This window comes from Panthera tigris, chromosome D4 (genome assembly GCF_018350195.1).
Source record: "Panthera tigris isolate Pti1 chromosome D4, P.tigris_Pti1_mat1.1, whole genome shotgun sequence".
Classification (NCBI taxonomy): domain Eukaryota; kingdom Metazoa; phylum Chordata; class Mammalia; order Carnivora; family Felidae; genus Panthera; species Panthera tigris.
The window spans coordinates 75,269,538-75,296,164 of record NC_056672.1 but is presented as its reverse complement, the minus strand read 5'-3'; the positions used below and the strand labels follow the sequence as shown (position 1 = coordinate 75,296,164).

Below are 26,627 nucleotides of genomic sequence, written 5' to 3'. Positions count from 1 at the left end.
CGTAAGTTTTATTAATATGCAGACTCCAGGGTATGCTTGGGATGGCAAAGTGCTCTTGAGGGCTCACGGTGCACCTGTGTCTCCCTCTGGTTCTTGACTCTCCAGTCTGCCTCCTTTGCTCATATGTAAGCAGGCTGTGTGGACATGGAAAGGTCAGGACTTTACGGAGCAATAAACATACATTTAACGCGGGCCCTACCATTCGATAGCTATGTGACTTGGGAAAGTCAGGGTACGTCTTTTAGTATCAGTCTTCTCATCTGTAAAATGGGGTGATACTATCTACCCCTGGCAGTTGTAGGGGGAAGTAATGAGATCATGAACATACCAGAACTTGGCACCCGGGCACTGGCATGGTACATGGCTTAAGCACGTGTACTATGAAGTCTTATCTGTCGGAATCCCCGCTGTGCCACTTGTTAGCTGTGTAGCCTTGGGCAAAATCCCTTCACCTACCTGATAGTTTTCTCAACTGTAAACTGATAAGAGCAGTATTTAACGCACAGTGCCATTTTGAGGATTTAGTGAGAGAATGCAAACACTCATTTGCATAGCACATAACACAGGCTACACTTTTTATTGAAGGGAATAAATGTCTGTTCCTTTTCCTCAGAACTGTGACCAGTTTTTCTCCCTTCCTCTGTGCTGTTAAACGTTATCCCTTCCGACACTATTCTCCGAAATAGAAAGGCATGCTCCTTGCTCTCTATTTCACACACTGTCCATGAAATTGGAGCAAACTTTCAGAAAAAGAAAGTGGCGGAGGAAAGGAAGAAAATGACAGAGAAGATAAAAGAGGAGGAGGAGAAGGAGGAGAAGGGAGAGAGGGGGATTCGTGCGTTTTCGGTCTGCTTGCCTTTAGAAGTTGCCCTACCCAAACCAGACATTAAGTGGTACTGATGCTGGAGCCGCCCTGGAGAAGAGAGCGCACTCTGGGTCATTTTGATGAAGATCTACAAGCTTTTCCCGCTCACTCACCAAACCTCAGAGACTATGACACCACATTCCAGACAATTCTCAAGGACCATTCCGTCCTGCCCTCCACATTCTTCAAGCTCTTAGCTTTCATCATTCATGGAATCGTGCATAGTCAGGGCTGGAGGCTCCTTCAAAGTTAATTATATCATCCATTTCACACCTAACTTCCTGCTTGAATCGCCCGTGCAGCATCCTGACAAGTGACTGTACACAATTCAGAATTAGAGAACCCCGTGCCGTGTGAAGAAGGCTTCTGCCCCTTTGGGCATTTCTCAGCGTTCTCCTTCAGCGAATCCAAATCACCTCCCTTTTTTTTGCCATCCAGTGGATCAGATGGCCAGGACCTGATCTCCAGGGATCTGTGCCCTCTATCCCAGGACAGCCGGCAAGATGTCTGAGTCTCTTGATTGTGTTATCCCTGGCTCTTTTATTCCCCAAGTTAACATCCCCAAGCCCTGCCTAATGTATCTACTCACCCAATCACCAATTGATCCAACACATCTTCACGAGACATCTACTGTATCAGGTCCTACCTGGACATTTGGGGTGGAGAGCATGACCAGACACAGCCTGTACCCTCTCACAAGAGACAGCTCTTCCCTAGTGCTAGCGCCTCTGTTGATGCCATGTGGATATACCAGGAATTACTAATATGCAGTTAGCAATACCTATTATTATCATACCTGCCTCCTTACGTTATCCCTCAGATCACTACTCTGATTTGTTCTAATGCCACTCAGAGCCACGCAAACCTACTGAGAAATAAAGAGAGCCACCATTTATGACGTGCCATGTACAGGACAAGAATTTTATGGGCATCATCTCGTTGAATTATTACAACTAGACTATAAGGTCTCTTGGTCCCATTTTATGCATGAGGAAACCAAGACTCAGTTTCCTTGACTTAGCAAAGGTCTGTTGACTTGTAATAACATAAACAAGATTAGAAACCAGCTCCCTGACTCCAAAGTCAAGTGCTTAACCAATGTCTCATCCTTTCTGTGAATAAATATAAGCAACAATTATTTTAAAATTAGTTGAATATTTATTTCTTCATGTTTTTTAGTGCTTCCTTATATTGATTATACACTGTTGGTTATAACGATACAGGAAGCATTCTTAAATTTTCCTGAAGTTTTAAAGTGTACAAAAAGAGTCTTAATTATTTCATTTGCTTTTCCCAGAACTCTATAAAGGGAGGAAAATAGAAACGTATGATTCTGTTTGTGCAAATGGGGCAAGTGAGCCTCCGAGAGGGTAAGTGACTACGTCTGTTCACCACTCTGCATCTAGAGCCTTCTATAGGATACCTAGAATATAAGCACTCAGTAAACATTTGTTGGATGAGTGAATAAATGAGCAAATGAAAGAAATATGCCCACGGCTTGTGAGGAAACCCAATTTGAGGAGATTCTGAAGTTTCAAGCCATCTTTAGAGTACCGGAACAAGAGCCCTGATGTGGAGGCAGGAGTGACATCTTTGCAACCTGAGTAAGCCTCTTTTACTTCTTGGCCCTCAATTTCTCCATCTGTATAATGGGGGCTTCCATCCACGGTCACTAGGTTTGGTGGTTGTGTAAAATGCAAAAAGGAACGGGAATGCAATGCAATGTGTAAAATGCAAAATGCAACAAGGAATTGGTAAAGAAAGTGTAAGTTAGCCGTGTGCTGGCATAACTAAGCTGTGCGATGCGGCCAATCACACCCCCTCTCTGGTCCACTTTTCTCATTGCTGAAAAGAGAAGACTGTAGTGTAATAACTTCTAGGGAGTCTGTGGAAACTGCAGGGATAAGATTTCTAAGTTGGGAGTCATAAGCCGTGAACTTTTGCCCTGCTTTGCCACTAATGTACTATTACTGATCTTGGGCAAATTCCTTTTCATTCAGGGTCACATCATGACTTTCCTGGGCCCTGGGCACTTTTCCCTTCCTCCATAAATATATATAATTATATTTTATGATTGCATTGGCATAAAGATATATACAGTCAAGAGGCTGGATCCATCATTACATAATACATGTTATTATATAGATGATTTTCTTCTGATTTTAAAAGATATTAAGCCATTTTTATTGGCCCCTAAAAGTACCTTGCACTTCGGGTACCACACTGGCTGTGGCTAATAGATAAGTTGGCCTTGGCTCCATGTCTGGACCTGACATCCTCATCTACAAAATAGCACCGGGAGGGTCACTGAGCACCTCTAGCTTAACCCAAAGAGCTGAGAGGGATGGAGAAGGTTCCCACGTGGGTGAGCCAAGTGATGTAAATTTCGTAACTGACGCAGACCCACGGCAAGTTATGTAAAAATGCACCCCAGACAGTGTGGGCTGAGCTCTGGAAACAAAAGCTCCTCTTTTGGGTGAGCCTGCCATCACCTCATCCTGGCCCACACAGCCAGGGGTGAGCCTTTCAGGGAGAGCGATGGCAAAATGAGATAAGAAAGGGACGCGGCCAGACAGGCAGATTCCCACTCTGCCGTGCACGGCTGGTGCCATCCAGAATTACTCTTCTGTGTAGGGAGAGTGGTGATGGCTGATGTTCCCCGAGCCCTCACTGTGTGCCAGGCGCTGTGGGAAGTTGGGTGGATTAGTGCAGGCAGGCGACACAACAATCCAAGCAGGGAGGCAGTATTATTATCTCCATTTTACAGATGAGGAAACTGAGGCTCAGAGAAGCACAGATAACTTGCCCAAGCCCGAGTAACTGGCTGGCAAGTCACACAGGTGGGATTCGAGCCTAGGTAATCAGACTGGAGAGTCCCTGTTCCTAACTTCTAAATTATGCTTCCCAGCTGGGAGAAAACAGACTGAGCGAGGACAAGGAGTTCTTAATTATCCACAAATAAAGTATAAAGTATAATAAAGCATAATATATAATCCACCTCTAGTAGAGGTGCAAGCAAAGAGAATTTAGCAGAAGGAGTACTCGATTTGGATGAGAAAAAAAGGTTCAGGGAAGTTTTCCTGGATGAGTGACACAGAGACAGCCCCGCATAAGGAATGGGGACTGGGTGGGGGAGGCTGGGCAAAGACCTCCCAGCCGAAGGGGAAACATGAGGCAAGGCTAGGTGTTGTGCTGTCCCTGGAAGAGGGCTCTGGACATGGGGAAAGACCTTGGCTTTTTTTTTTTTTTTTAAGTTTATTTATTTATTTTGAGAGCGAGCATGAGCAGGGGAGGGACAGAGAGAGAGGAGAAAGAGAAAATCCCAAGTAGGCTCTGCCCCATGCGGGACTCAAACTCATGAATGTGAGATCCTAACCTGAGCCAAAATCAAGAGTCTGACGCTCAACTGACTGGGCCACCCAGGCGCCCCAAGACCTCTGCTTTTGGTGGAATTGAGGGTGCGCAGCATAGCAGAGGGAGACGAAATTGCAAGGGCTGCCTGAGACCACGGTGCCAAGGGCTGTGAATGTCACGCCAAGAGATGTGAAGTCTGTTCCACAGACAACAGGGAATCTTTGGTGGTTTTGAGGAAGAGAGTCCATGGGTGGGGATTTGGGAGGTCATTAGCTCAGGGTTTCATCGTAGTCTTATCAATAGGGTCACATTGCTGAAATAGACAGGTCTGTGCCTGAGGACTCCCTGTCCGGTGCTCATGGGGCAATCTGGAGTTGTTCCTACTGAAGACTTAAAAAGGAAAGCATGGAGTATAAACAACCTTTTGAAGAGAGAGGGCTGGCAGACTTTTCAGATATTAATTTTCTACTGTCTTTATACCATAAAATCATGAATTATGATTCAACCCACAGGGCCTCGTTAAGGCTCTAGAATGATAAATGGTAGTTAGAGATCCCTGGGACTTCAGAATTTTAGTTTTGTTCCACTAGGAGGAGGATAATCTAGTTCAGCATTGGGTTTGGTCTCTGAATGATGTTGACCAATTATTATCTACCTTCCGGGGGTTGGTTTTCCCACCTACTCAACTGAGAGAGGGTACAGAGTTATCGTGAAGCTTCTCTTCTGCTCAGATAGCCTACTACATAAGTTCTTGAGGTGCAGGTCTTGTAACTCCCTTGACTTTGTGCTCTTGAGTGCTTAGCCTCGGACCTGATACATGGTTGACCCAATAAACATCACTAAATGCATGAAATGAATTGAGCTCTTAACTCAATGCTGCCGTGGAATATTTAGGGGATTTTAAATGGAAAGTTTGGAGATGGTCACAAAACCATTTTGGCTTTTTTTTTTTTTTTACACACAAAAAAGCATAAAACAAAGCAGATCAGTAACCCAGACAGGCCAGTATTTCCTCCCTGGCTGTAAAAGATGCTGAGGAACTTAAAGAGTCTGGAACAGAGCAGACTGATGGGGAGAAGGCCAAGGACACTGAAAGGTCAAGGAGAAAACCAAATGTGAAAAAGTGTGGAGGTTCTCTTTAATAAAAAAAAAAAAATCCATGTAAGACAATGGTTCTCAAACAGCAGATATCTTGCCCCCCACAGGGCATTTAGTAATGCTTATGTAGACATTTCTGATCATCACAACTGGGGGTGGGGGTCGCTACTGCATCTAGTGGGTCAAGGCTAAACATTCTACAATGCTAAATATCCTGCAACCAACAATTATCCGTTCCAAAACATCAACCATGCTGAGTTTGAGAAACCGAGATACAAGGAACTAGGAAAAGTTATGGTAAGCAACAGTATTCAGGGAGGAAGCTGAATGTGGGGCTAAGAAATTTAGACCTGGTCTGGAACACGGACTCCAAGGACTGATTCTACCATTTACTTGCTGTGTGATCTTGGGCAAGTCATTTAAACTTCCTGTACCTCAGTTCTCTCAGCTGGAGACCAGGGATTGCAATAGTACCTATTTCAGAGGGTCATTCTAAGGATTAAAGACTTAATAGATGCAAAGTGTTCAGAATAGTGCCTACCACATAGAATGTGTTCAATATGTTAGCTATTACCTTTTACTATGTATAGGTAATAGGGAACTATAGTAGTTTCAAGTTCAAGAGAGAGGCAAGAGAGCCCCTTCAGTCACTGATAATCCTGATACTCCCTGAAAAATGACCTAGAGCTGCATGATCATGTGACTATTAGATCCACCCACTTAATAAGCCTTCTGCTTCAGATGACACTACAGGTTAGATGTGTCTGAGTTTGTCTTGCTGTTTGCAAGCACTTCCTGTCTGGGCTCTGTTTTCCAGATAGCCCACAAGCCCTGGGCCAGCATCTGACTGCCTCCCAGTCCAGACTCCTCATGGTTTTAATGAATAAGTGGAAGGAGACAGAGGAAGCCAGACATGAAGACAGATGGAAAGATGGAAAGGCAGAAAGCCTTCCACGAAAGCTGCTGCCAGTGACACACACTGTTCACAGGGATTCCAAGGACAGAGTTGGGGACATATTTTAGAGGTTTGTGTAAGCTACTGATACTGTTCTCTTGGAGCCCTTGTTTGTAAACAGATATTTCTGCTGACACTGGGCTTTGTAAGGGCGGACAGAGTGGGGTGGGGGTGGTGTTGGAGAAAAAGGCAGGTTGTGTCCGAGAGCCTTAGACCATGTGTTTGTTGTTGAGAATACAAAGACCTTACTGTATTAAATGAAAATGCTTGTTTTACAAGGCGAGTGGGAATATGATAGGTACATGTCGAAAATGCTTCGGAAACTGAAACAACCCCATGCCACGACGGCTTCCTGCTACATCATGCATCCAGGGGCACACACAGAGCATGAAGGCTCAGAATCACTAAACAAGGGTTTCGGGGGTTCTGGGCAAAGAGAGTCCCAAGAGTTAAGTGACTGGCAGCTCCCTTCTCTGTTCCCTTTATGAAGCCTGCCCTTTCCCAAAGATCCCTGCCTCTATTTCACATTCTCTATTGGTTTTCCACCACCTGCTGACCTAAGAATGGCAGCTGTTATTGATCTAAAATATTAGTGTCGATAAAGGAACCTCCAGTAGTCTAGACTCAGATTCGGAGCACTACTGGGAATACTTATAATTATATAACTATGCAAGCAGAGCAGCTGAATTTTTTCAAAGTAGTTTTCAACTTCTAAAGTGGGGTTTTCAAATTGTTGTCTAGTAGAAGCATAGGGCTCAGTGGAGGTGTCTCGGGATTTTTTTCAAGGACTGAGAGTGGCATAAGAATTAAGAACTGGAGTCTTCTAACACTTGCCCCAGCCCTAGCACACAGCCTGGTAAATGGCAGATGGCATGGATGAAGGGGTAGATGGATGAAGATATGAATTGATGGAAGGGTAGAGAGAAGAGAAGGATGGCTGGCTGGCTGGCTGGCTGGCTGGCTGGCTGGTTGGTTGGGTGGATGGGGATGGATACATGGATGCATGACTGGGAGGGAGCAAGGGAGGGAGGAAGGGAGATGGGTGGATGGATGCAAGGATGCATGGATAGAAGGGTGGATGGAAATCTGGATTCATAGATTCATGGGTAAACTCCATAGTGAATAATTATGATCAGGACCACCTCGGGCTACATTTGAAGTGAACTTGCCTATTTTAAAACTCAGAGAAACTCAGACCAGAGTTTGAATAAACAAAGTTGTAGATTATATTTCTAAGGAATAAACTAACTTCTCCTCAGAGGAAAAATAGCCCTAAATTCTATTTACTCCAACAAGGGTACAGATGAAGGAAAGTGCAATTCCTCAGTCTGATATGACAACTCAACATCAACATTCTCATTTTCAAAGATCTCCTAGAGTGTTCAGATTTTAGAGCTGGGTACAGGCTTCAGGAAATGACCTCGTATGCCCCCTGCTTTTAGGCATTAAGTCACCATTTGGGGGCCATAGAACCCTTTAATAAACTGATGACAACTTCCCCCCAGAAAAATGTGTACACCTTCCATTTTTACAGAAAATTTCTCAGGTTCACAAAACTATTCAAGTCCTCCTGGAGGGTGCAAGAAAACCTTGCTTCTCTGTTGATCTAAAATGTTAGTGCTATTAAGGTATTTTAGTTGGTAATGGTATTCATAAGGAAATGAATGGTAATGATATTAACCAAAATACTACGTTATTAGTAAAATGCTATCATCCATAATCAATGTAAACCTTGCTCATGGTATAAACGAGATTCTTGGCCTCATGCCATTCATTCTCCACATCGAAGTGAGAGTGATTACCAGATCCTGTAACTTCCTTGTTTGAAACTGCATTAACTTCCCAGTTCATTTGGATTAGAAGCCAGGTTCCATGACCTGTACTACCTTCAGCCGAGGGCACTCGTCTCCCAGGGGCTTGCACACCTGCTCCCTCAGCATCCTCCACTTACCCTGCCTCATGCTCTGTATGCTAGCTATGTTCTCTCTCTCCTTCTGGAACACTCTTCATTTGTCTTCATATAGTTTATTCCTTCTCATCTGTCATTCAAGCCTCAGCCTGACTACCTAAACCAAAGTCCCTCCACTCCAGTCTTCTCTAATGAACCACTTTTAACACTCCTTGCCATTAATATACAAGTCCTTACAACTGTTGACTCATTTATTATCTTTCTCTTCCCAGAAAAAAATATAAGTCCATGAGGGCAAGGACCTGCTCTATCTTGCTCAATGCCACCTCTCTAATAGTGCCATGCACATATTCCTTATTCGTTGACTATGTGGAGATACACGGAGGTTTTCTGAAAGTTTGGGTGTTATCACTACCAAAAGTGTGGGACCCTGGGCAAATCTCACTCCCTCTTTGGGCTTCAGACTTTTCAGGTGTAAAAGGATAGTTTGGGTCCTATCCAACTTCAGGATTCAATGATCTAAAACCTGCGTGACCAAGTTCAAGAGAGCCGAGCTCAAATCCCAACACAATATGGCAGGACAGAAGGAATGCTCAGGAAAATTGGGCTCTGATGCTCCTCTGCTCCAATTTGGGATGGAACTTGGGATCATTTTCTTGCCTCATCTGGACATCTGAGTCTTCATCTCTGAACCGAAGAGACTGGCCCAGATGTGTTGCAAATTCACATCATTTTTTCATCCAGAAATCTCCCCACAAGTATTTGTTGAACTTCTGCCATGGGCCAGGCCCTGGGAAGGTGCCCTGAGCACAGCAAACATGCTTCTGCCATCATCCTGCTCCCCTATCTGCTGGGAGGTCTCTGAGGCACAGGTGAGGGTTGCTGGAGGAACATGGGCTCATCCCACACAATTACACCTGGTTCTTCAGCAGCTCTCTCCAGGGATGGGCCTGGAGAAGATGACAGAAAACCATGGGGGAAAGAACTTAAAGCTAACAGAATGGTACACTGGCTCAGCCGACAGAAAGGGAGGCAGAGTGATAGGGAAGGGAGGTAAAAACACACACAGGTAACTGGTCAGCTCAGAGAATCGAAGGAATATCTAATGGCTGGTCTATTCATGTTTGCCTTCACTGCTTGGCCCTGACTAGGGCCCACGTTGTCATTTCTCAAAGTGCCTTGCCTCCACAGCACCCACTCCCAGTCACCCTGTCTTCTTTCTTATTTGGAGCCATCTCCAATTTATTTAGCAAAGTTTTTTGAACACCGATGGGCAGGGCCAGCTCTGTGCTAAAGCAAGGAACAAACAGAGATGAAGACAGACGAGGTCTCTGCCCCTAAGGAGCTTGGAGACAAGTGGGGAGAGGCAGACATGTACAAAGGCAAACACAACAGAGTGATAAATGTGATGAGGGGTGGATATAAGGGGCTGCTGGACTTGATTCGGATGGTGATGGATGGAATTGTCTAATCATTTCCTAGTGTCATGCTCCTAAAAGCTACTCTGGGCCAATGTCCTCAGCTGAGACATGAATCAAAAAGTGTTTATTGTTCTAACTTGATTTATGGCTCTACATTTAAAATGGCATGCATGATATATCCACATGCAAGGCAGAGCACACACTCCATATACATATGCATGCCATCTACTTCATGAACAAGTCCCTGACCCTTCCAGGTGGAAGGGGCCTCTTATGCCGCTGAAAGCTCAAACCACTTTCTAGCCCTGTAATAAACACGGGTGTTCAAGAACACAGTGTTTCTGCCTCTCTGCTTCCCCAGGACTCTATTAATTGCTTCGTTATAGCAGTTACCATGATGTCATGTATCTGTTTACCAGTCTGCTTCCGCTGCTAGCACTGGGAGCTCCTCAAGGGATGGAACTGTGCCCTATGCTTCTTTTCAGTCGCCACTTCCTAGTTCAATGTATAAAACACAGAGACTAAAGGTTGCTCGATAAGCATCTATTAAGTGGGTGGATGGATGGATGGATGGGTGAATGGATGGATAGATGGATGGGTGGGTGGATGGATGAATGGAGAGATGGAAGGGAGGAAGATTTACTTCTAATAAACTGCCATTTCCTACTGAGCATCACAGACTGCCTAGGACAGAGGTTTGGCACACAAGAAGTGCTTAGGAAAAGTTATCAAACAGCTATATGGTGTTTCCTAATAAGCTCACTAATGTGAACCCACAGATATAACTGCCATATCCCTCCCCTCCTCCACGCCACCACTCTCTCAAAGGAAAACAAAGTGATCCAGTGAAATGAGCTCTGATTTGGAAGTCAAGAGATATGAGTTCTAGTTTCGATTTTGCTGCCGATTTGCTGCTTAATATTAATCAACTCAGCTTAATTTAATAAATTAACTTGCCCGGACCTCAGTTTCTCTACCTGTATTCTGAGCATATTTAACAAAGCAGAGCCTAACGTCATTGGGAAAGGGATGAACCAGATATGGTATTTTGTTTGTTTTTAGTGGATCAGATCTAATCAGCCCAATGGGGGCTGTTCCATAAAGGAGTCATCCTGAGAGCTTAGTACTGTCTCTACAGGGGCTTAATCAGTTCCAGTGAGAACACACCATGAATCACCCTTGCCACACCAGGGTCATTCTTCTACTGGGAACCCCATAGTTCGGCTCAGAATGCATCAGGCCCCTCCTGAGAGGGTGACCTCCGTTGAGCATAGGTGGGGGGAAGGATTCTAAACTATGATTCCCAAACAAGGAGTTCAGAAAAGTTTTTGGCAGAGAGCGGCCTTGAAATAAGTGTCTATTTCCCAGTAGACTACTTATAGGTAAGAAATGCTCTCATGGATGCCAATGGTCTTTGGTTCAAAAGTCACCTGCAAATAAAATATATTTTGCATACTAAAGAGATTTCTCAGCCAATGTCTTTGAAATCTTATAATATTAATTCAGATTCTTCTTCCATCTCCCCCTCCCTCCATTCCTTCCCTTTTCATTCTATAACCAATCGCTAAATGTTTGCACCACTGGGGGCACCATCTTCCATTCATTCCTTCATTCATTCATTCATCTCTTCATCCATTTATTCATGCATGTATTTCTCCCCACACAGAAAATTTACTGGACAATTACTGTGTTCCAAGCCATGCTCTAAGCCTATGGATAAAGATAAAATTAAACTGGCCTACGCTTGAACCCCAGTCCCACCACCCTTTAGCTCTGGGGCCTTCAGCAAGTCATGTAACTGCCTAAACCTAATTCAGAAGGTTCAAAGTGTAGCACTGAGCACAGTGCCAGCACATAGTAAGTGCTCATTATAAGCTAGCTGCTTTTATTACTGTTATTACTGCTGAGAATGCATACTCTCTCCCAAGGGTATATAAACAGAGGATAGAGGATTCCAGATCCTGAGGTCACCACAAGGTCTCACAAGATCAAGGGAAGCAGATGGGAAGGCCCCCCTATCAGGATGGAGGGAAATGGATGAAAATCCAGGCAACAGATATGACTGCCAGGACACTCGAGGCCCAGTAAGAACCCGATTAGGGGGAGAGGGGGAAATCTGAGAGGAGAGCAAAGCTTGGGATTATGTGCTGTAGTGCACACACAAAACAAATGATTTGCAAACAGGCAAGGGGCTGAGAGGGGAAGGCCAAGGCTAAAATGTGGCTTGGATTAGAGAGGACGAAATGTGATTTGAGGAGGCATTTAAATGCACTGCCCCCCTCCCCCCTGTTTTGGAAGGCCAGATTTCTTTTCCCTCCTGACTTCTTTGCTCAAGGGGAAATGGAATTAACCACTGTGTAATGTTTTTGAGTGTGACGCACGGGTTAGGTCATGTGCTTTGGTTACGTAATGCAACATGCCTGAGGTTCCTGAGCTCTGGCTCTCAGAGTCATTAGGCATATAGCTGGTTCTCTTATCCAGTCATGCATTCATTATACAAAAATGTATATAGTGTCTTTATAAGCCAAAGGCTGTGCTAGGCAGTGAGAAGTGGCGATGACCCCCAGTGTGCACACAATTAAATGTGAGAATTCCAGGCACTTTGGTATATATGTGCAGAGGGTATAGTGGAGACAGATGGACAAGAGAGGTGGGGAGCAGTTGGGGAGGGTTTCCCAGAAGAGGGGATCCTTGAGCAGAATCCTGTGGAAGCTGACGTGTTCTGCAAAATGGCACACGGGGACACAGGTAGTACACCAACTAAACAAAGTGATGTGAAAAGAGCCTAGGGTATCTGGGGGAATTGCAGATCATGGCAGTGCTACTGAAGGGTCTCTAGCTAGAGGTGAAAGAGTCACATTTGCATTTTCTGGAAGACTGACTGTTGGGTGTTGGAGGAGAGACTGAAGGGGTACAGTGCAGGGGTTGAGGCCCAGAGAGGAGGGCATTACGATACTAGGAAAAAGGGCAAAGCAAGAGATGCAGAGGGCATAAGCTACGAAGAGGGAAGATTGGCTTTAAAAATGTTTAAGAGGCAGGATAGAAATGGGTGACTGACTGAATACGGTGTGTGATCTCTCTAGAATGGGTGACACCAAATGAGAACACAAGGAACTCTGAAGGAAAGGTGATTCAGCTTTGGACATACTGAGTTTGAAGTGCACGTTCACATCTCCAGTGGATCTATGAGTCTGGAGTTCAGCAAAGCCTGCAGATCAATGGTGCTCGTCAGCAGAGAGATGGTGATTACCCGACGGTAAAGAACGCAAAGTTAGGAGACAAGCTGATGGAGGTCTGGCCTAAGACTCGGGGGACAGAGGACTTACCCAGCTCACTGATTTGGGCCAGGCATTTCCCTCACCAACCCTCGGTTTCTCATCGATGAAAAGAATGGCTTAGGTGAGTCCTGACTCACACACCTTGGTTCTTGGAAATTACATGGAATTGTTATTTCACAAAACAGAGTACAGTGTGTATTCACGTCTTATGTTTTCTGCCCGGGTACTTTGCATCTCTTAGAGCAAGGCCATCTTGCTCCTGATTGGCCTGTTATCATATATTTTTCTATTTTCTCAGCAGCCTCTGTAGCTGCAAGATCTACAATCTCATTAGGGAAAATAGTCCCTCCTATATGAACACATTTGGTCATATTCTGCCCAGCCACATTTCATGTCTATAGAGCAAAAGGAATTAAGAAAAGATGGAATGGGACAGATTATAGGAGTAACTTCTTGATTACAAAGGGAATAGGTCCAGGTTAGACCACGGGCTTCCTGAAGGCAAAAGGCTGAACACGCTCCCCATAGCTACATCTGCAGATGCCAAGCTGTGATTTCCTGCTTTCTAGACTTTCTGCCTCTGTTTCCTCCAGGTGAACTGGAACCTGGGACCTTCTCGGGTTCTCTAAAATTGAAACAGGGTCACCTCTCCTACTCTGCCAGGTTCCATGGACCCTGGGTCTGTGGCAAATAATATTGAAAACCAATTGTTTTTGTTTTGTTTCTTTCTTGTTTTAAGAAACATCTAAGCAGCCAAAGTAAATGTGTTTGGTGTGAGGAATAGGAAAAGAGAGAGAAAGGAGGGAATAAGGAGCAAGAGGTAATTCACTGATGACAGTGCTGGGGATTCCCAGAAGGAAAACAGGCTAACAGATGGCCATGGACCACAGAGTTTAGGTATTTTACTTCATGGAATAACCTGATTAAAATGATAAACAAGCCCTAAAAGGCCAGTGGTCTACTGTGATGTCCACGAACTTGCCTGAAATGGCATTTGTAGAGTAAGAAATTATGAAACGTGAGTATTTTAACCATTCGCCAAGTTAAGTGACCCCTGGAAAGGTCACTCTGTGAGTTCTCTGGATATTTAGGTCAGTGATGCTTAGCAAAATGATTGAGATGGCTTCCAGCTATTGGCAAGTACCAATATTACCTAAATAATGTCTTCAGTCAGTCTTTGACTACAATTCTACCCATTAGTACTTTGCTTTTTGACATAAAGCTTTCTGGGGAGATATGAAAGTATATATCTCTATGGAAGAGCAGTGTTCTAAGTTGTTGTCAGTCAATGATACCTTAGCAAGAAGGAATACCATGTCATTTTTTTGAGAGTGTTGCCAGGGGTGAGGAAGCAGAAAGCATGTGGGCACTGGGCCCTTGAGGGGGACAAGCACAGACACCACCTAGTGGAGGAAAATGCACCAGAAACAGAAAAGAACCGGAATTGTTGCCAACTTTACAATTTTTTCTTAGGTCGGTCCTGATTAGGATTATGGAATCCTAGGAGATCTCTAATCCTAGACCCTAGGAGGGTCTCTAGGGCAAAGATAAATTCATCCCTGCTCCATTGTACAGATGAGGAAAACTGGCCCAAGAAGAAGAGTGACCTTCCCAAAGCCACACAGCAAGCTAAAGACTGAACTGGTCTAGAACTGACCTCTCCCAGCTCCTAGTCCACTCTTCCTCCTTTTCTAATATACTATGGCCTTCTCTAGATGGCCTCGGGTCTGCTCTTAGGACTCCTCCCCAATGCCACTCTCATTACTGTCTCCCCTGACCACCCCATTTAAATCTCACTCCTCCTGCAACCCGACCCCCACAGCATTCACCAGACCTTCTTCTCTATTTTTGTTCATGAACACATAAATGTGCGATACACTCACTCACTTACACTCTGTTTCCACTGCCTTTCCCCATCCCCAAACATAAACTCCCTGAATGCAAGGCTACTTTCCTCTTCTGTTGAGTGCTCTGTATTCAGGGTCCCAAACTGTACCTGGCACATAACTCATGTGTAAGAACTCATAACTACTTGCTGATGCCTGGGCATGGGATGGACACATTTTTTACAGTGTCCCTTGTTGTTATCTGTGTTCCTTAGATTCTCTACCATGAGCACACATTGCTTTTATAATACGAAACAATAAAGTGTTTGTATTTTTGCCTTTCACTTTACTTTTTGTTTTATGTTAAGATGACAGTAATGTATCTTTCCCGAGTGGTAAAGAAGAGAAAGGCAATCCCTGGCTTTGCCAAAGGAGATAAGCCCGTCCAGCTCACAGAGTCATTGAGAGAATTAGAAATAATGTGTGGCAAGGTGGCAAGGGTCGGACACACATAACACCAACATGAGTTAACGTTTACTGTGCTTACCCATGGTCTAGATTCCATTACTAAGCATTTTCCACATGGAGGCCCAGTTAATCTTCAAAACAACCCCATGAAGTAGAAGCCAGTGTTATCCGCATTTTACAGATGGGAAAAGTGAAGCTTGGAGATATTAAGTAACTTGTCCAAGGTCATGCGGCTAAGCAGGTGGGAGAGTCAGGAAGTCAAACTCAGGCTGGCTGACTCTTGGGTCCTATGATCAACCACCACAAAATACTTCCTCGGTAAACACATGCTCCTTTCCCCTGTTTCCTGATAGTGTCAACTTCTCCTGAGATTAGGCAGATGCAGGTCATTACCCCAGAGCTCCAAAGGTTTCTAGAAGGTTCCCAGGGCAATTGGAGATGGAGATAAATGAGGAGCCAGAAAAGTGAGAGATGGGAGTGTGTGTGTGTGTGTGTGTGTGTGTGTGTGTGTGTGTATTGTCATAATGTGCATTGGATTGTTGCAATGACTAGCAGATCCCGGGGGGATTCTTAGGCATGATACAAAATGCTCAATGCTTCACAGTGTGTGCGATGGCTCCATAGAGCTAAGAATGTCCTCACTCAAAAGTTTCTTATTGCCCAGCAGGGCATCACTGGCACCTCCAACACGCCCTTCCTAGACCTCTCCTCATGCTCTTCCAGGATGCTCAGTCACCCAGGTTTGCAGGTGTGCAGAGAGGAGGGCAGAGGGAGCTCCTAGCGTCTGAAGCCTGGACTGCATCCCGACCTTCATTTGATCTGCTGTGTAACCTTGGGCGAGTCCCTGACCCTCTCCAAGCTGGCGCCTCAGTGTTTGGGCACCTCTCAGCCCACGGAATACGCAGGGATCTAAGACTTCAAGCCTTCCTATGGCGCTCAAACTTTTAACGTATTGTTAACTTTCTATTATGGAAATCCTTAATCACACACAGAAGGGCGGATGAAAAATATCTTGAAGCCCATCATGGTTATCACCTGTTTTCCACAATAGTTATCAGTCTGCTGATCTTCTGTCATCTACCACACTCCCTATACCTGTATTTTACACAAATGAAACAGACATACTGGTCTTTAACCCATTAGTACTTCAGTATGCATTTCTAACAGACTAAGGGCTTTAAAAATACACAGTAACACTACCATTATCACACCTTAACAGAATTAACAATAATTCGTCAATGTCATCCCCTGTCCCTTCAGACTGTGTTGCTGAGGAGTCTGCCCATTCCTTCAAATGGAATCTTGTAGAATTGCACAGCTTGTACAGAATAAGGTGAAGGGGAAAGTTGGGGGGAGGCAAAAACCTGCCCTTCAGCATCAACCCAGGGGATCTCTAAGATTGTGTGGCACAGTTTGAAAGCCCCAATTCTGTCCCTGCCTCTCTGTATGCACCCTGAGAACACTGAGGGCCAATGAGCACTTGTCAAGGTCACACAACAAGTAAGCGATAGGATTCGGCAGATCTGTGAAGTTCTAACATCAAAGAACTCCAGTGAGGTCACAGGTATGAAAAGATTTGCTAACTTGATCACTATTTATCATTTGCAATGTGAATAACAAAAACAAAGGTGCCTTCCCAGGAATGACCTTGATGGCACAAATCCCTCACGTCTCTCGTCTCTCACCTTCCGGCCCCTCCTCCTCTTGCTGACATGTGGACCGGGTTCTGACCTTGGCCAAGAGCTTCTGCCGCCACTGTCTCACCAGCTTTCTGTGACACCCCGTGACATGGGGATGTTGAAGGTCAGCGAACCTGAAATTCTCTCCCCTGAGGCCCTGGTGGCTGAGTTGGAGGCCCCAGGGCCCACGGCTCAGAGGAGGCCAAGCCATTATTGGACCTCCGAGCTCCTGAGTCCCAGGTCTTCAAAGGAGCCAAGTGGCCAAGATCCACAGGTCAGTCCTCAGTTAAGTATTTCCAATAAGTGCATCAAGGCATGAAGTAGAGTCCTTGTGCAGCAAGAGGAAAGATGAGGGGACACTGAAATAAATGAAAGGCAGTAGCCAAGGGGAGAAACAGGCACCTGCTGGGTTCCTGAGCCCTTGGCCTTAGCCTTAGGGAAACAAGGTGCAACCTGGCTGCAGAGAGGGTCCTCATACTCAGCGTGCTTGGGGATCTTCTCTCTTCCTCATCCAAGACACCTACAGCCAGTACTGGTTTTGGAGTAATGTCAGACGGGGGCTCTCTGAAACAACAGACAACTGGCCCAGTGGAAAGTGGAGAGCGCCTCGGAACCGAGCTTCCCAAGTCTCTCCTCCCAACCCCTTGGGAGAGATTCATTTAAAATAAATAAAACTGACTTAATTTATTTTATTATATTATTTAAAAAATATATTACGTTGTTATATTAGTTAAATAAAAATTTGAAATGCAGACAACTCAAGGTTACCTCCCTACAGGAATGTCAACACTTTAGAGGAGGCACCTGAAGGAGAGAGTGTACTTTTACACACAGGAAGGGTTCTGGAAACGTGGGATGTCAGGGCTGTGGCACCCAGGGGTTTGGGGTCAGCAGGGGAATTGAGAATGAAGGAAAAAGGGTCCTTTCTGGTGTTTGGTGACTCGGAACTGAGACAGATAAATTTCTCTAAAGGCTTAGCTGCTAACCAGCTCAGTAAGTGGGAAAGGCTACTTCCCCTTTGCGCCTCAGTTTCCCCTCCTGCAGAGCAAAGAGATCTTACTGGATCAGTGAATCTCCCCTCTGGCAGCCCTTCCACATTACCTGACGAGGCCTTGAAACACACCAGTGCCCAAGCCAAGGCCAGACCCATGGCGTCGGAATCCTTGAGATGCGGCCCAGGCATCAGGATGTTTTGCAGGCTAATAATTCCAAGTGTTGTCAGGGCTGTGAACTACTAGACAATATGATCTCCCAGGCCCCTTTGAGAAGGCACAGTCTATGAATATGGTTTAATTCCCAGCCCCTGTATAACGCTGGTTCTCAGTTTCCCAGTTGCACAATGAGAGGCTTATTCTAGTTCATGCCTGGGCTGACCGTGCACCACCCACTTTCCTGAAGTCCACCCCGCTGAGCCCCAAGTTTGCTTTCCTCTATGCAGAGGGGCAAGGATGATGTAGCCTCCATCACCCCCGGCTGTCCATGTGAATGGCTGCTTGGGGGAAAGGGGAAGTTGAGGGCATCTGGGAAAGGAGCAAGAGGCATGTGACGGTAGATCTGTGGCCTGGACCCCACTATGCCCACTGTCTGCCTTCTGTTCCCAAGGGTGCATGCTCTCCTTAGTGCTAACTGGTTTCCTTATTCACTGGTCCAGTGGTTCTACACTTCCTCTGGCTCTTACCACCAAGGGGTCATCCAAGTAGGTCAAAGAAGAGGAAATGGAAACGCAAGGAAGGGATTGGGTGGGGGGTTTAATTGTTCCCCGGGACACATGGTCTACTCTAGACAGACTCCCCAGTAACAGAAGAGGGGATGTCCTAACAGTGCAAATAGGCCCGGCTTCCTGAAGGCCAAGCTAGCAAACCAGAAAAGGGAACGTGGTTACTTGCTGGATCCTGTTACTGTCGACTGAGTCCCTAATATGAGCTGACACTGTGCCAGGTACTTCCTGCATGTTTATTTCACTGCACTATCCTGGTGTCATTCTGCCCATTTTACAGATGAGGAAACAAAAGGATAGGGAGATGAAACGACTTGATTCAAATCACACAGCCAGTAACTGGCAAGAGACATTCCAAGCCCAGTCTGCCTAATCTGGCATGAAAGGAAAAACAGATCTGCTAGGTCAAATCCAGGGTTCCACGTGAGATTTATACTCATTCTCTATCCTCTTAAATCTGTAGGTGCACGGTCAGCACCCAGAAATGCAGAAAGGAATGGGAACGTTCTACAGCAGGATTAAAGAAGGGGATGTGAGTCCTTTCTCCTCTCCCCAGAAAGACTGCAGAGGAAACAGGCGCTTAAAACTCTAGTTGGCATCTGGGCTGTGCCTACCACAGGATGGCCTGTGGGACTGTGGACTAAGTCATTTCAACTCTCTGAGACTCCATCTCCTCCTCATTTGGAAAAAAAAAAAAAAAAAAAAAGAAGAAGAAGAAGAAGAAGAAGGAGGAGAAGGAGATGATGTGCACTTCCCAGGGTGTTTGTGAGGGTGAAACTTGCAGACACAAGGCAAGTGCCTCGCGCGGTGCCCAGCCCCTTGGAGGCACCCAGGAAGAGCTGGTTTCCTTCCTGCCTTTAAATGTCCTCAACCCATAAAATTAAGACGGACATCTCTGGAAAATCATGCCCAGTAGTAAGAGTGACCCTTATGGAGCACTTCCCCTGTGTGAGCTCATTTAAGGAGTAGGTACGTGGGCTATCCTCACTTTGTAGGTGAGGGAGCTGAAGCCCAGAGGAATCAACTAGCTTGCCTGAGGTCACACAGCCAGTTAGGGGCAGAGGGGGATTCTCACTTAAGTAACCTGACTGCTAAAACTGGCTTCTAACCCTTGCAACATTCCAGACCCTGGATGCGACTAGGAGAGCTGGGGGCGAGCCGTGTTAGTATATGGACCCCTTGAATCCTGTCCTTGCCTGTTGCAGCAATTCTAAAGTTGGGAAAAGGCAGGCACTCTTTCTGGGGGGTTGGGTGGGTGGTAGGAAGTGGGGGCTGCAGAAGGGAGAACATAAAAAAAGACTCTTCTGAAGAGCCAGCAAACTCAACAGTCCGACATTTAGAACAAAAGGAAAAAGCGTGGCAAGCCGAGGTGCTGGACGGGATTCAGGTAAATCCCTTTCTCCTTCAGAGCAGGAATTCTGGATCACTAAGGGATGGGGTGGGGGGAGGGCAGCACTTGTGAGGTCCACATTTCACTTATCTAACACGTCAGGAGAAACTTTAACAAGATTAACTGCTGCTTGGGGCCTCTGCTCCATGGAGCAAATTGAGTCTATTGTTTTGTTTTTCTCCTTCTTTCTTGTTCTTTCCAACTGGAGGGTTTCCGGGAGGGGGCAGCTGGGTATGAGGGGCAGGGGTCTGGATCGTGCCTGGTATGGGACAAAAGCAAAGGAGTGTTTTTCTCCTTCTTTCTCGTTTTTTCCAACTGGAGGGTTTTGGAGAGGGGGCAGTTGGGTATGAGGGGCAGAGCTCTGGATCGTGCCTGGTATGGGACAAAAGCAAAGGAGTGTGTAAGACAGCCCCCCCCCCGGACTTGAAAGGGAGCCCAAACTGTTGTGCGCAAAGGCCAGCCTGAGCCTGGGTGGTGGGTCTGGGAGGGGGAAGAGGTGATGGTGTTTATTAGACACGTTCTCTCCGTGCAGGGGGTAAGGCCTGAAGACCGGATGCCTGAGATTAAAACCTAGGTCCTGCCATCCAGGAGCTGTGTCATCCAGCAGCACCCCTCCCTCCCCTCTCTGTCTCCCTATCCGGTTACACAGAGAACTGGTATGTATGGGGGTAACCCCTGTGGACCGCTTTTCACTGTAGCCTTAAAGAATTCTTCGGTTCTAAAGACCCCTCCCCATTATTGGTGGGCCCCTAGGAGAAGCCTGCACACGGGCACTTTCTAACTTTGGCTTTGTTTTTGTCTGCATAAGCCTTTCCCTTTTTATTTATTAATATATATATTTTTTTCTTCTTCCCTTTTGGAAAAATAAAAGGCATGTTTTCTGAGCTTCAGAAGCACGCTGCTCCTTCACTCCTTCCCTCTGCCTCTCCGAGCGCCTGTCTGAACTGGTGTCAGTGAAGTTTGAACCGGGGCAGAAATAGCATCCCGGGCGGATCTGGGAGCACAGCCCGCCTACCAGGAGCGGCAAGGCCTGCCTCTGCCAGACGACAGACCCGGTTAACAGCACCGTAAAATTAGACCTTTACGAAACCCAATTGAATCCTGCAGCAAAGAGTGATGTAAGGCAGCCTGGCCTGACAGCAAGGCAGCAACCCTCTGCCTGAAATAGCAGCGCGGTCCCTGCTGAGAGATGCCTGCTCTCTCAAGATAGGGGACCAGGGATTCCTACGAAAGTGGCGACGCCCAGCCAGAGGGAGCCAGCAGAGGTCAGGCAGCACACTGGGCACCCGAGGTCGCAGCGAGGAGGACGTGGCTTGGCACCAGCATCCAAGCGACCCACCTAGGGCCCTGCCTCTCCCGGCCTGAACTTACACGAAGGAAGGAGCTGAGAAAGTGCTTCTGCAAAGAACCTCTGTTTGTTTGCTTTTTAATTCAAGGAGAAGCAGGTTCTTTTGAGTCCAACAGTCTGTACGGTGCGGAGGATACGCAGAATGAGTCTTTTCTGGCTCGGGGCCAGGTGTTTACACACCGCCAATTCTGGCTCAGACTCAACTAGGGGAGGAAAAAAAAATCCACCAGAATCCTCAGGAGAAAAGCCCCTGGCTTTCTGGTGCTACACGACAGCAGTGCCTTTTCTTTCTTTCTTTCTTTCTTTCTTTCTTTCTTTCTTTCTTTCTTTCTTTCCTTTTTTTTTTCATTTTGAGAGGAATGTTATTTCCACACATAAAATGGGCCAGGCATTTTATACAAGCAATAATAACCTAACGTCCCCCATCCAATTAAAGTATTTTACTGCACAATCTTTGTGTGAAAGAGTGAATGAGTGCTCAAGAGAACGCGTGTGAAGAGAGGCTCCTTGTCTGAATTACAGACGTTTATAAAGCAGGCTCCTGTGGAATCCCAGGTGTTATGTATATATGTGTGTGTATATAGATATATACACATACACGCATATATAATTTTTTAAGACGTATTTACTGCCTTTTCATTGATGATACCTATGTCTCCCTGGGTCTTTCCCTCTGGAGGGAAAAGCATTCCAAATCACTAGCATGACAGGTACAGCTTAGGAAAAATCAGATCTACTCATTTTTTTTTTTTTTATCATCTCCAAGCAGCAGGCTCTGTGCTTTCCAAAAGAGAAGTAAACATACCACAGCTCTGAACTGTCACCATCATCGTTATTATTATAAATAACATTTTATCCCTATTCTACAGTATAACCCCCTCTAGGTGCCTAGGACCTTGGGGGCTAAAAGTGAATGAGCTCAGTTTCCCTCTCCTTGGGGTGGGGGGGAACCGAAGGAAAAAAAAACAGCATGTGATGACGTCAGATGTGGGGGAAAGTCACTTTCTTGCTCTGGGTTTGGGAGCGGGAGACTGGGAGCTTTGGGGGCAGATTCTTGGTAACAGCCTCAGAGTTTGGGTACCTTGAAATGGGCTTCACGTAAAGAGAACAGCGTCGGCACATTTGAGAAAGTCCACGGGCAAGACAGAAAGCAGCAGAACTGCCGGAAGAACTCACAGCTTTCCCTTCGAAGAAAGTGTGTGTGGAAGGGGGTGGGATCACGAACCGCCTCCACATGTTTCCTGGCTGCAGCGAAGGGGGAACCCCTACTCTCACTTTAAGACGTCCTAGGACACGGCAAGATTGTTTGTGCAGGAAGGGAATCTCCCAGTCTCAGTCTGAAGAGGCAAAACTTTCCTTCTCTCCTCCATCGCCGCACCCCCCCCCGCCCCCCAGTTGTATTAAAGGCATTGCCACAGATTCATTTAGAGGGGGAAAAATGGATGTTGGAGCATTTCTAAGGTTTGCAGCCCTCGCAAAGTGTCCGGTTTCACTATGGGCTTTGCTATGGAACAAGGAAGGGGAGGGTAAGGAGGGAGAACTCAAATTCATGACGGGCTCGTAAAAGTCCCAAATGAGGAAAGTGCCCCGTTTCGCAGCCTAGTTGGGGAAGACTGGATGGGTGTGCATTAGGAAGGTCTTGTCCCAGCCCGGAGTGACAAGCAGCGGGCTTTCAAGGCGAGGGCATGGGACGTGTGTGTGTGTGTGTGTGTGTGTGTGCATGTGTGTGTGGCAGGGGAGAAGGGGGTGCATCTCACAGGCAGGCATCAAGCAGAGAACAACTTTGGGGCACTTTGAGGACTTCTAAGTCCTGCTTATCATAACAACCCTGTCCTTGTAGGCTTTCGGGGTAACGGGGCTAAGTGAAGAGAGAGGTCACCTCCATTAAAAAGTCAAACCAATGATCCCCCTAGTCTCTTTTCACATGCATCCCAACTGGGTCATCCTCCCCTCCATCCCAGAGACAGCACGTCTGACCATCTCCAACACGATGTACGTGCAGCAGGCTCCCCAGGGACCAGCCCTCACTGACTGCGGGTCTCGGGCCTCCTGGAGCGCTCCCTGCGCTCCTCTCGGGGGGGGCGAGGCGCGAAGCCTTCCGAGTGCGCCCATTCCGCAGATGGGGCAAAGTGAGGTTCCAAGCTCACCCCGGGTGCCTTGGAGCCTCCGGCCCGGCGGTTCCCGCACGGACACACCCGCAAGCCCCCAGCCGGCCCGCCACCCGAGCCCGGGCACCCCGCCGGGGAGCCCTCGCCTACCTGTGATCACCGCCGGAGACCTCTGGCCCCCCTCCGCTCGCAGCCACACTTGCAGCGTGAACGCGTCCCGGGGCAGCTCGAGGTCGGCCCGGAGGCGCAGCTGCTCGCCTCGCCCGCTGAAATAGAGCGCCCGGCTCGGCGGGCTCGGCTCCTCGGCGGCGCCCCTCGCCTCCCGCTGCTGCCGCCGCCGGGGGACGCGCACGGCTTCCCAGGCACCGCCCGGCGGCGGCGGCGGCGGCGGCGGCGGCGAGGCGCGGCGGCCGCGGGCCGCCCGGGTGGCGCAGGTGGCCGGGCCGGCGGCGGGGCGCGGGGGGCGGCCCGCCCGCGGGTCTCTCCGGGCCCGGCGGGGGCGCTCGGCCAGCCCGCAGCCCAGCGCGGCGCTCAGCAGCCCCAGGCGCAGCACCCAACTCCAGAGCCGCATGTCCGACGGTCCCCCCCGCCCCCCCTTCGCCCCTGCACCGCCGCCGGGAGCTGCCAGCTTTGGGAGCCTCGGCGCCTCGACTTTCTTCGCTTCTTCACCCTTCTTGGGCGAGCCCCCCCTTCCACTTGCTTTTTTCTTTTCTTTCTCGCTTCCCTCCTCAAGGTGTGTGCTCCACTCCCCCCACCTTTGAAAAATACAGCCCAACTCCTCCTGGTTGGCAATTAATTTCTCTCCCCGCTCCTTTATCTGCCTTATTTCCCCCCTCTAACAGCTGGTTGCCTTCCTCCTTGTTTTATTTCATTTTATTTTATATGATTTCTCTCTCTTCTAAAAAAAAAAAAAAGCTCCTCTAAGACACTGATCCGCTGAATTCCCTCCCCCCCAAAGATGCTCTAATTTATTTATTTTTTGCGTCCTTTATAACACAAGCCACAGCCCCCTTCTCCCCCCCCCCAGTCCCCCCTCCCCTCCCTCCTTCTTCACAAAATGAAAGGAAAGAGGGGGGAAAAAGCCCTCAGAAGATGAGTAAACAAGCGTATGCTAATCTGCTCCCGAGCGCTCCACCTTCCCAATTGAATGAGTCCCTGTTAAAACTGCGGGGATCATGACTAATCAATCAGTTTGGAGAGGCCGAGCTACCCAGCCTTCCTCCACTTCGCCGGTTGCCTCCTCCGTTCCCGCTTCTCCACCCCCTCCTTTTTTTTTTTTTTTTTTTTTAAGAAGACAATCTTAAAGTAACAATTTAATGAAATTCTGTACACACCCCCTTACGGTCCTCCCAGCTCTCCTCATTCCTGCTCAAAACACACATTCCTGTTTTTGTTTTGTTTTGCTTGCTTTTTTTTCCCCTCCTTCACCACCCACCCACCACCCCCCTTATTATTATTATTATTTATTTATTTTTTTTTTCCCTCCTGGCAGGAGAAAAATCTCTCTCTTCTCTCAGGATCCCCTTTGCACTTTGCTGGTAAACCTCATCCTTCTGTATAGCACAGAAAGGGTCTTGAAACTTGATTCTCTGAATTTTTTGTAATGCTGTCTCTCTATTTCTCCCTCTCTCTCACTCTCATCTCCCTCCCTTCCTCCCTCCCTCTTCCTCTCTCTTCCCTTTTCTCCCCCTCTCCACTGGCTTTCTCTCTTTCTTCTTTCCTTCCTCCTTTCCCCTCTCTTTTGCCTTCCCTATTCCTTAAAGTTATGCAATGGTGAATGTCCCCTCTCTTCCCTGAGCCCCCAATGCTGCTGGCTTCAGCTGGTCGAAATGTTGTCTCCAAAATCCTCACGGAATCATCAGGAACAACCAGAGGAAAGACGTTTTCCAAGGCATTTGCCTTTCCAAAGCTACACTCCGCACAACTAGGTCTCTAAATACTCCTGAATACTCTTAAAAATATTCTATTGGCTGCTAGAAATTATTGTGGTTTTATATTTAAAAATGAGAAAAAAAATATTAATTTGCCTGCTTTGTTGCAACCTAAGAAATTCAGGGTTTCTGACACTGTTCAAGTCACAGGTAAGGGTCTGACCATTTGCTGCTTTGTGGATCTGTTTTGAACTGGGACATATATGTAATATATTTTTGCTCTCTTTTTTCCCCCCTCTTTATGGAACTCAAAAGCTCCCCCTTATGGCAAAACAGTTCTTTTTTTTTCTTCCAAGTGTTTAAGAAGTCAAAATGAGTTAGCAGTGGTGAATTACAAATTATTAATTACCAACATATTCAAATAACGTAGTGATAAAAATATGCTGTGTGAGGTTTGCATGTGGATAGCATGCTAGGAGCCTAAGGTGAAATTAGCTCCATTAACCAGGACTTTCCTCCCCATGCACTCCTGTCCTCAGGGCTGCTCCAGATCCTTCTGAAGAGCTGGGATCATTCTCGCACACTTCAGGGAGAGTGAACAGCAGTGGAGAATATGTGTTGGTAAAAGTATGCAGATTTGTAGAATGAGCAAATGACTCAGACATCCCCTCTATAAAAGCCGGAATGTGGTATGCAGGGATTACGGCACTATTCTGAAAACAGGAGATCCTAGATTCAGATCTTCTTGGTTTGGGAAGAACTTGCCATATGGTCTTAGGCCAAGAATGTTTGAACTCGGTTTCTCCAGTTATAAAAGGAAAATGGCATTATATTAGATGTGTTTCCAAGATGAAAGGAAAAGATCTTTGGGGGTACCATGCCATTGATATGGAATGTGCCTAAGCAAATCGTTCACTTTCTACAATTCCAAGTCATCTATGAAAGTCATGAAGTTGGCGTTCAATAAAAAAAGAAGAAAAAAAAGAGATCTGTGTTGAACTATATGAATTACATCCTGCAAAATCCCCCTCTTTCCCCATAGAGGTTGGAACATGACTACTGATTCTCTTCAACCGTGGCACTTAGGCATTGGAAAGCTGTATTTCTTCCAGGGGCTTCTAAGTCATTGTATACAATAGTTCTGAATATTCATAGACGTTTGGGATTTTGTCAACTTTCCCACAAAGAAGAGTCATAACATGAGAGAGAGCATTCTGAGTCCCCAATCACTCCACCACAAGTCAGTGTTCTGTCCTCCGTGGGCCACTTTGGTTCACCAGCCTCCCGCTTCCCAAACTTTACAATGGGACTCTCTCACAAATTCATCTCGAGAATAAAAT

General features: G+C 46.7%; 1 protein-coding gene across 1 annotated transcript in view; it reads right to left on the bottom strand.

Moving 5' to 3' along the window:
- PAPPA (pappalysin 1) overlaps positions 1-24,009 on the bottom strand; it is a 240,957-nt gene extending 216,948 nt beyond the window's left edge. The window contains exon 1 of the mRNA XM_042964314.1: positions 23,567-24,009. Within this exon, the coding sequence (XP_042820248.1) occupies positions 23,567-23,987 (421 nt within the window). The 5' untranslated portion in view covers positions 23,988-24,009. The remainder of the gene's footprint in view (positions 1-23,566) is intronic.
- Between the last annotated feature and the right edge of the window lie 2,618 nt (positions 24,010-26,627).